Source organism: Crocuta crocuta, unplaced genomic scaffold (genome assembly GCF_008692635.1).
Source record: "Crocuta crocuta isolate KB4526 unplaced genomic scaffold, BGI_CrCroc_1.0 scaffold217, whole genome shotgun sequence".
Classification (NCBI taxonomy): domain Eukaryota; kingdom Metazoa; phylum Chordata; class Mammalia; order Carnivora; family Hyaenidae; genus Crocuta; species Crocuta crocuta.
In genome coordinates, this window is record NW_027532208.1 from 2,180,516 (window position 1) to 2,191,572 (window position 11,057).

The following is an 11,057-nucleotide window of genomic DNA, read 5'->3' on the forward strand; positions in this document are numbered from 1 at the left end:
AAATAAAAATATTTTTTAAAGAAAGAAAAAAAAAAAGAAAAGCTGCTGGAATTATACTGCAACTGTGGTAAATCTAACATCAATTTGGGAAGAAGTGACATTTTAATACTGAGTTTTCTGACCCATGAACAAAGTATCTCTCTCCATTATTTAAGGTCTTCTTTAATTTTTCTCAGAAACACTTTATAATTTTTAGTGTATAGGTCTTGTATACCTCTCGTCAGATTTACTCCCATAGCACTTCTTATTTCTGATGTCACCACAAATGGTACTGATCTTTCTAAAGAGTTCAATATCCAACTGCATGTTGCTAACATTGGTTTTCGTATTATTACCCTATATCCTGCTACCCTTCTAAACTCACTTATTAGTTCTAGTAGGTTTTATGGGAGATTCCAGATTTTCTACATGGACAATCATGTTGTCCACACATAAAGATAACTGTACTTCTTCTTTTACAATTTAGATGCCCTTTATTTCTTTTTCTTGACATACAACTAGAGCTTCAAATACAATGGTTTTTCTTTTTTTTTTTTTTACTTCTTTAATGTTTTATTTATTTTTGAGAGAAAGAGAGAGACAGTGTGAGCAGGGAGGGTCAGAGAAAGACAAATATAGGACTTCACTCATATGAGGAATTTAAGATACAAATCAGATAAACATAAGGGAAGGGAAGCAAAAATAATACAAAAACAGGGAGGGGGACAAAACATAAAAGACTCAAATACAGAGAACAAACAGGGTTGCTGGAGGGGTTGTGGGAGGGGGGTGGGCTAAATGGGTAAGGGGCATTAAGGAATCTGCTCTTGAAATCATTGTTGCACTCTATGTTAACTAACTTGGAAGTAAATTTAAAAATAAATTTTAAAAAAGAATTATACATTAAGAACAATTTTGCATTTGTAGGATTAACTCCACTGGGTAATGATGAATTTGCTAAAATTTTGATTAGAAAATTTTCCATCCATGGGCGCCTGGGTGTCTCAGTCAGTTCAGCTTCCAACTCTTCATTCTGGCTCAGGTCATGATCTCAGGGTGGTGTGATCGAGGCCCAAGTTGGGTTCTGTGCTGAGCGTGGAACTTGCTTAGGATTCTCTTTCTCTCCCCTCCAACCCCCTCCCCCTGCCTTCTGCCCCTTTCCCCTGCTTGCGCCAATAACACATAAAGATGGGAGTGGGAGAGGATATCCGATTCTAAGTAAAGCAAGCTTCAACTATAACACAATTTTGCACACAGAAATGGATTCTATAATCTATCCTGGAAGCTCTAATCCTGACATATGGTTACAGAATCAAACTATATCAGAAAAAAAAAAAAGAGGGGGGTGCTTACCTCAAAATCACACTCTTCTCCCACAGCGTATTTGGTCATGATCTCCAACCAAGCAGTATCTACTAACTTCTCTAATGAGGCTGTGTTATGGTGAACCATTTCCAGAACAAGTTTCTCGTACCAGGCAGGGAACTCCTCCTTCAAACTAAACACATTATTAGTTATGAAGAAAATGCAGGAAAACCTACTTAGAGAAGTAATTCAAGTTAATTCAAACATTTCCTTAGCAAATGTACGTGAGGCACCGGGAAATACAAAGATTAAAGCCCATGTGGCACACAGGACAAAGAAGGGGCTGCTAAAGAGCTCTGTCAGACAGACCTGCCTGGGTTAATTTTCTCATCTGGAAAGTAAGAGTAATTGGGACATCATCAGTGAGGCTGAATATTTTCCCATTTGGTTTATTAGTAGATTTCCCTTTCCAGGTACGAATTATTTATTCATACCCTTTGTACATTTTTTGTTAGAAGACCAAAACTTGAGTCTATCTGTTTTATGTCTTCATCAAGAAAATGTTTCCCTATGCATTCATTCAGTTAATACCCACAGTATCTCAGGAGGGGTCTAGAATTTTCATTTTGAGTAAGGAAAATAAATCATGAAGGATTGAAACCATGACTTGAACTCTAAAGCTCTTGCAAAAGTAAAACAATGAAGTACTACTTTCTACTTCATAAACTCATGAACATGTATAAGCAAGAAAAGAGTGCAATGTGCATTCATGCACAGCTGACAGCCTAGGTTTCAACTCTTTTGAAAGGCAGTTTGACAACAATTATCCAAAGTGTCACATGTATACAAAGATATTCACTGCTCAGTTCTTCATGATGGCAGAAAATGGGAAGCAACCTAAATGGAAACTCATTAAGATCTCCAAATCTGGCCAGATCGGTTACCATTAGTGCTGCAGGGCAAAGGTGAGGACCAGGAATGAGAACATTCATACACATCCAACTATTAGGTTATCATCACATTCCTAGTCACTCTCTGTTCATAACTAAAAATCTTCCTCCAACTGACTGCTAGACTTAAAATCTCTTACCATACTGCCTTAAAATTTACCTGAGTTATATCTGCTATTCCCCAGTCCCAATCAATAAGCTTCTAGTCTCCCTGCCTTTGCTAAAGCTGTTACCTTTGTCCTCTCCTCACCATCCTCCCTTCCAGCTTAACCATCCTCCAGATATGTCCTCAGACTTACCTAACTCCATGAGGCCTTTCTTGGCCCCTATAAATGCTCGCTCTCCATTAAGCCTCCCAGTCACCAGGCTTTTTAAAAAAAATTTTTTTAATGTTTTATTTATTTCTGAGAGAGAGAGGGGGGCAGTGTGAGCAGGGAAGGGTCAGAAAGAGAGAGGGAGATACAGAATCCAAAGCAGGCTCCAGGCTCTGAGCTACCTGTCAGCACAGTGCCCAACGTGGGGCTCGAACCCAACCAGGCTTTTTAAAACTTCATTGTCAGGGCACTTGGGTGGCTCAGTCCGTTAAGCATTCGACTTCGGCTCAGGTCACGATCTCACCATTCATGGGTTCGGGCCCTGCATCAGGCTCTGTGCAGCCAGCCAGCTCAGAGCCTGGAGTCTGCCTCGGATTCTGTGTCTCCCCCTCTCACTGACCCTCCCCTGCTCATGCTGTCTCTCTCTCAGAAATAAATAAAAAAAATTAAAAACAATTTAAAACTTCACTGTCCACAGCTACTTCTGGGGAGTGAGGAGGGACGATGATATTCAAATTCTTTTACTCTGTATTGTTTACATTCTTATAACGAGTATGCATTACTTTTATAAACAACAACAAAAAAAGATTTCTGCCTTGAATAAAAATTGTAAAACCATACTTTTCAGTAATTCTTCTCATCACTCCCTATATTCAGTTCACTATCAAATCACATAAAACATTCCCCGATCTGTGTTCCTCAGAACTTCACTCTGATATAATGGTTTCTAAGGTCAAATAAGTTTGAGATCCACAGGGTTAAACCAAGCTACAGTTTCTTTACTGGAGGTCTTCTGAAACTCTTTAACAAGCTAAGTACTATGACTTTCCAAGAAAATCTGTAGCGGTTTTCAGCAGTTATGGCCCAAAACCCTCTTTTCAGGAAGGATTACAGAATCCAACTCATTATTTCTATTCCCAGTAATGAACGCCATGACTCTCTACCTGAATACTATCCTGGCAAGCCCACATCAACTTCCCACCTGCTTTTCCTTCTCGAACTCCTACACAGTTCCTAGATTAATCTCAAAGCCTAAACACCAATCACCAAAACCATTCCATGTTTCTCTCCTGTTCAAAAATTATTGCTGTCCATTGTTCACAGAATTAAATACGAGCAGCTCATCTCATCTTCTATAATCTGGTAGAAAAGAACCTTCAAGTATTACCTTCCTCATGAAGCCACATGAAGTTTTCCCTAACAATTCCAGGTTAGTCCCTACTCTTTAAACTCTCACTGCCGCTCTATGTGGAGGAAAGCAACTTATTTGCATTTTGAAATTAAATTCCCTTATTACTCCTAACAGTTTTTCACTGGACTCTCTTTGGGTTTTCTGGCATATAATCATATTACAAGTAACAATAACTGATTTCCTCTTCAGTACTCTTCATACTTCGTTGTAGGTTAATGGTTATTATCTTTTATTTACATAGAATTTACACACACATAACTTCTTGTCCCAAAAAGACACCCAGGGGTGCCTGGGTGGCTCAGTTGGTTAAGCATCCAACTTTGGCTCAGGTGATGATCTCACAGTTCATGGGCTTGAGCCCCGGGACATGAGCTTAAGCTCTGTGCTGACAGCTAGCTCAAAGCCTGGAACCTGCTCCTGATTCTGTGTCTCCCTCTCTCTCTGACCCTCCCCTGCTCATGCTGCCTCTCCCTCTCTCCCTCTCAGAAATAAATTTAAAAAAAAATTTAAAAAAAAAACAAAAAAAAAAACGACACCCAGAGAAGGCAACATTATATTTGGAAAGAGCAAACAGTAAGTGCTTATATAGTACAGAAGACAGTGCCTCAGCACTGTAGTCAATTCAAGTCAAATATGAGACCTGCCCTCAAGAAGTCCACAAGGTACAGGGCACCTAGGTGACAGTTAAGTGTCTGACTTAGGCTCAAGTCATTATTTCATGGTTCATTGAGTTCGAGCCCTGAGTTGGGCTCTGGGCTGACAGCTCGGAGCCTGGAGCCTGCTTCAGATTCTGTGTCTCCCTCTCTCTCTGCCTCTCCCCTGCTTGCTCCTTCCCCCCCCTCTCTCTCTCTCAAAAATAAAGAAATGTTAAAAAAAAAAAAAAAGTCCACAAGCTAAGAAGGGGAAAAAATACTTTCAAACAGAGATGGAGACAAACCATAAGACACTCTTGAATACAGAGAACAAACTGAGGGTTGATGGGAGGATGCAGAGGAGGGGAAAATGGGTAATGGGCACTGAGGAGGGCACTTGTGGGATGAGCACCAGATGTTGTAAGTGATGAATCATGAGAATCTACTCCCAAAGCCAAGAGCACACTGTATACACTGTATATTGGCTAGCCTGACAATAAATTATGTTTTTAAAAAATAAGTAAATAAAAAATAAAAAGAATAATTTTTTTAAAAAGTTCACAAGGGGTCATCAACAGCCCAAGGGCCAAATTCAGCCTACCACCAGTTTTTGTAAATGAAATTTTCTTTTATTTACAGCCATTCATATTCATTTACATTTTACCTATAGCTGTTTTCACTGTACAATGTCACAGATGAACAGCTGAGACACAGACCCTAAAATATTTACTAACTGGCACTTTACAGAAAAGACTGGACAGCTCCTGGTCTAGTACACTAAACAACACACATAAGTAATTAACACTAATCCAGGGATGCCTGGGTGGCTCAGTTAAGCATCCAACTTTGGCTCAGGTCATGATCTCACCATTTGTGGGTTCAAACCCCACACTGGGCTCTGTACTGACAGCTCAGAGACTGAAGCCTGCTTTGGATTCTGTGTCTCTCTTTTTTTTTCCTCTCTCTCTGCCCACCCCTCCCCCAAGCTCCGGGGAGGGGCAGAAAGCGAGCCACTCATGCAACCAGCTGAGCCACTCAGGCACCCCAAACTGTGTATTTCTTTTTGATAGCTACTGTAAAGACAGTCTAACATTTCAAATGACCACAAAATAAAGAAAATTTCTAATTTGCTGCCCCTGTATTACTTCCAGATTGTATCAGCTTCCTTTGCTTAGAACATTTCCAGAATATTTACAAGGTAAAAGATAGAGCAAGAACACTCAAAAGCCCGATAAATATCTAAATAAGTATACACACAACTATATATTCCACATACTTTGTTACCAGCAAAATGCCACTAGGCACAGGCATTCAGACACCAATCTATTGTACTAATATATTCCAATGTATGCCCATAAATTTAAATATAAATACTGCTTTACTATTAATATTCCCCCTTTCCCAATAATGTGAAAATGGTGCCAGAAGGGCAATGCTTCTACTACTTACAGTTCAGCAACTTCCTGTTCCTCCTCCCAGGCCTCCTTGTGTGTTAGCTGACTGCTTCCAGTACTCTTACAGGTCCAAATGCGCTCACTGTACCTTTCCAAGCGGGCCTCGTACTCTCTGTTAAAAGTGGCTCAGGAAAACAATATTCAAGCAATAGAGAAAACTTATCCATATCCACAAATTACTTATACCAAAAAAAAAAAAGTCTATGTATAGCATCCTTTCTATATTCTACAGCATAAAAACATAAAATTGAAATCAGAGTTTTCAAGTGGCAAATCCAAACAAAATTCTTAAAGCCAAAGTATGAGTCAAATGGTCTGTCATGTTTTTGTTTTACAAATAAAATACTATTTTAGTACAAATGTGATTTATTCAATTCACCTGTTTCTTTTTTTTTTTTTTAATGTTTGTTTATTTCTGAGAGACAGAGCACGAGCAGGGAAGGGGCACAGAAAAAGGGAGACACAGAGTCCGAAACAGGCTCTCGGCTCTGAACATTCAGCACAGAGCCCGATGTGGGACTCCAACTCATGAACCAAACCATGAGATCATGACCTGAGCCAAGTCGGACACTCAACCGACTGAGCCACCCAGGTGCCCCTCAATTCACCTGTTTCATTTCAGTAAGACTCTCCCAGTGTTAAAAATTTGTAAGACAAAATAAAGGTAAATTAAACACAAACCATAAGGAATAAGAATGTAAGGTATATGGAATTGTTACCTAACTCAGATGGTCAGCAAGTTTAAGAGTCTTCCACAAAGAGGAGAGGACTACCCCAGTCTCACAGGCAATTTGAAAAGCCCTGTGCCTAAGCTAATGATCCACTTACTATAAACCTTCCAGCCTACTTTGGAAACACTTGTTGAGTTTAAAAAATAAATTCCATAAAACTCTAAAAATGATTTCGATATCCTATTTATCCAGCCTTCATGCTGTCTCCAATAATACTACACTCACGACTCATTTGCCAGACATTATTCGGTCTTTGTAATTGTAAGGCCGATGGAGGAAGAAAACATCCTCTAAGTTACTGCCATATAAATGGTAACTTTCCACACCATCCCAACTGTAATTCACTATCAGCCAGACACATTCGAATTCAAATGACGTTAACTAATTTATTTTATGCACAGCAACAGATGCTACCCAAGAAAATAAACTGACACAACTAGAGAATTAGCTGCCAATCTCTATATTTTCCAAGTGACACTTTTTATAGTTGCTGAAATAAGTCTTTAAGCCACTCCCTCTGTAAATACTACCTCACAACTCAACAAGTAATTCATTTTAAATATATAGAGATTCCTTTAAATCAGTGCAAAGATAGATGACAGGGACAAATCCATAGATGATCCAAAATAGTACTTTTATAGCCAATAGCATAAGCATCTTTGCCTTCTGTAGAATTCTCTGGATCTGCCAAAAACAGAACAGTTTAAGTCTATTTTCCTCACCAGAAGGGTGGTACTAATATTTAAATGATTAAACAAAATATAGTACCAGTAAAACCCAGGAGTCAAGCTTCCATATAAAGCTCCATAAATTCAATCTCACCGAAAATTTATAAAAATTTATAGAGAGAAAAGGAAATAGCATGGCTTCCAAAGTGACATTATCATAACTAATCAATAAGATAAATTATTCTGCTTCTGTCAGTTTGCACAGGGGGCGGGGATGAATCATGACAGAAAGAAGCAGGGGCACCAGAATGACTCAGTCGGTTAAGCGTCCCACTCTTGATTTCAGCTCTCACAGTTGGTGAGTTTGAGCCCCGTATCAGGTTCTATACTGACTGCGGAGCCTGCTTGGGATTCTGTCTCCCTCTCTCTCTGCCCCCCTGTTTGCTCTTTCTCTCTCTCTCTCTCTCTCAAAATATATAAAAATAAACTTAAAAAAAAAAAGAAAAAACCAGTAAGTGTATTTATTTAAACATTCAAAAAGCTTGAAAACACTCTAACACATTATTTAGCTATACTGAAGAAATTCACTGTGTAATCATCAGAGAGAATGTGAGATAAAACCACCAAATCTTAAAGAATATTAAATTTCTGTTAGTAGCTGTTAATTTTAAACGGAGGAATCATGTGCCCAGTGAGTCTCTGATCTAGACCTATGTAGCCAACAGACGCGTATCGCCTAGATGCCTCAAATCCAACTTTTTCTAAACTGAACTCTAATTACCCCTTCCCTCCCCTCCTAAATTTGCTCCTTAACAGTTATTCCCAATCTCGCTGAATGGCCCTAGTGTCCAAGTCAGAAATCCGGGAATCATACTCAGCTCTTCAGTCCCTAATTGCAACCACTTAGTTTTTCTCATTCAGTCCATCCTCTTCCATAACAGAACCATTATTTAAAGTCAGCCTCTGATCCTCCCTTCCCACCTAGCCATAACAGTTTTAAACATTTTAATTGACCTCCCCGGTAATCCTCCTCAGGTCCTTTGTGCTTCTCGTCCAAACATCCTTTTACTCAATCTTATTTGTTTTTAAACCCACTTCAACTGCTTACTTTAAAATCTCATTTGCCCTCAGGCCCCTGAAATGCAAATACTTCACACTGGGAAGTAATCCTCAGGCTCCCACAGTATTGAAAAATCACTCCACTGATCAAGATTTTGTTCAGCTTTACTTTCGTGATTTTTTTTTAATTTTTTTAAGTTTATTTATTTTTGAGAAAGAAAGCAGAAAGAGAGCAGGGGAGGGCAGAGAGAAGAGACACAGAATCAGAAGCAGGCTCCAGGCTCCGAGCTATCAGCACAGAGCCAGAGGAGAGCCTCAAACACACGAACGGAACCATGAGATCATGACCAGAACCAAAGTTGGAAGCTTAATCGACTGAGCCACCCAGGTATCTCTATTCTTTTAAGAAGAAAAAAGTGGTAAACTTTTTTCTCAAATAATACACATTTAAATATTAAATATTTTTTTGCTGATTATAGTTTTCCAAACAAAGAAGTCCCTTCTACTTAGATACGTGGCTTTCCCACCATCCTTTGAAAATCACTATCAATACAACATTCTCATTTGGGGTGACAGTATCCATTTCCATAACTTCAATTACTATCTATATGCTAATAATTTCTATTACCAACTCAGTCTCCTCTCTGAATCCAGGCCCATAAGCAGTAGCAAAATAGACACTTCCAACTGGATAGCCACAGCAACTCAATATATTAACACCCAAACTCAACTTCCTGCCTTCATTACCCATTCCCAGTCAAAACAAAAAGAAACACCAGATCCTCCTCCAGGGTTCTCTATTATCAGAGAATAACCCACTAGTGACAGCCAAAATTCGATCCTTGATTCCTCCCCAAACAATCACCAAATCCTGTCAAATCTACAGAATTTGTCATCTATTGTACTTCTCAAGGGCAATACATTTGTTCAGACCACCATTACCTATTGCCTTGTTTATTTAGTAACTGCCTCGCTAGTCTCAAGGCTGCAGAGTCTCAACACTACAGCCACAGTGAGCTTTCAATCTAAAAGCCTGCTTCCATCCTGCTTAATTTTTTTCCAAAGTGTATTTAAAGAGAGAGGAGAAAGAGGGAGGGGGCAGAGAGAGAGACTACCAAGCAGTGCTGAGCATGTGGGACTTGATCCGACAAATCATGACCTGAGCTGAAATCAAGAGTCAAAAGACGCTTGACCAACTGAACCACCCAGGTGCCCCCTGCTCAAATTTTTGAACAGTCTCCAATAAATTTAAGACAGAGTCCAAACTCCTCAGCCTATCTCCCAAGGACCTATATGGTCCAGCCCCTTTCTATATCTCACTGCTAAGCAACTCTATCTTCATTCCCATGTCTTCAGTCCAGCTATCTAAAACTTCTTTCCATTTTTAAAATTCAAGAACCTTCAAGTTCACAAACTCTAGTCTTAACCTACTCTAATTATACTTTAGATCTGAACTTAAAAGTAACTTTCCTCTGAAACATTACCTGAACCCTGAAATATAAGAGGCTGTATTATTCTTTCCAAATATTTACCTTCCTTCCACAAAAGGATACATCTCCACTGCTTGCAATGCCTCCTATGAAGAATAATGCCCATTCCCTCCCCCCTGATGTTAGGCTCACTCACTCACATGCCTCATTTTCACCAACAGATGTAAAAAAAATATATATGATAGATGCCACTTCCAAGAAACTCAAAAAGCCATCATGGTATCCTCCAGATCTTTCTGCCACTAGAAAAGCACGTTAGAGGGTTGCCTGGGGTGGCTCACTCGGTTGAGCATCCAACTCTTCTGATTTTCAGGTCAGGTCATGATCCCAGGGTTGTGGAATCGAGCCACACGCATCGGGCTCTGCAATGAGCAAAGAGCCTGCTTAAATTTCTCTCTATGTCTGGGGGCGCCTGGGTGGCTCAGTTAGTTAACCTGGAAAACATTTAATTCCTTGTGGCTCACATTGTATTTCTACTGGACAGCACTGTCTACCTAGGGTTTACATCTAGGAATGAACGCCCTCTGACAATACATTAAAAGTTTAATTAACGAGTAATCTAAAATTAATCCCAAAAATCAAAAACTTGAAGTCCTACAACCCCAACATTGGATATTTTTAACTTTTTTTTTTTTTTTAAATTTTATTTCTAGGAGAGAGAAAGACAGCGTGAGCAGGGGAGGGCCAGAGAGAGAGGGAGTGACAGACTCTGAAACAGGCTCCAGGCTCTGAGCTGGCAGTCAGCACAGAGCCCGACGCGGGGCTCGAACCCACGAACCGCAAGATCATGACCTAAGTGAAAGTCGGACGCTTAACCGACTAAGCCACCCAGGCGCCCCTGGATATTTTTAACTTTATGTAACTCTGCTCTGGTTGTTACTTAGACTTATGTTACAAGAAAGAGGAAAAAATCAAAATGGAAGAGGGAAAAAAAAGCCCATTAGAAGGATATTGAGTCAGCTGCCTCTAAATCCTATTTCAGATTTTAGGTTACCAAAATAAGTCACTTACTCTCAAATAACTACTCAGAGCAAATGCCAATTTAGGTTTTTATGTTCCAGCCACTGCTGCACATATAATTGCAGACAAAATGTCAAAGCAATTCTCCAAAGGTTGTGTAAGTTATAAATGACAAGATATTCTGAAATCCTATATATCTCATTATGCATCTACTTTTTCACTGAGTTCAAGAGCTACCTCCCCACAATATGCTGCCTCATTGTTCTCTTTAAGCCTTGTTTCTTTCAAAAAGTACTTGATAGCCTGAAAGGAAGTAGCCCAGA

The 11,057-nt window shown here is 39.5% G+C and overlaps 1 protein-coding gene across 1 annotated transcript in view; it reads right to left on the reverse strand.

Annotated features, from left to right (window-relative positions):
• BAZ1B (bromodomain adjacent to zinc finger domain 1B) overlaps positions 1-9,839 on the reverse strand; it is a 61,621-nt gene extending 51,782 nt beyond the window's left edge. Inside the window, exons 1-3 of the mRNA XM_077777867.1 lie at positions 9,817-9,839; positions 5,822-5,938; positions 1,333-1,477 (exon numbers count right to left, since the gene is read on the reverse strand). Of these exons, the coding sequence (XP_077633993.1) occupies positions 1,333-1,477; positions 5,822-5,938; positions 9,817-9,839 (285 nt within the window). The remainder of the gene's footprint in view (positions 1-1,332; positions 1,478-5,821; positions 5,939-9,816) is intronic.
• Between the last annotated feature and the right edge of the window lie 1,218 nt (positions 9,840-11,057).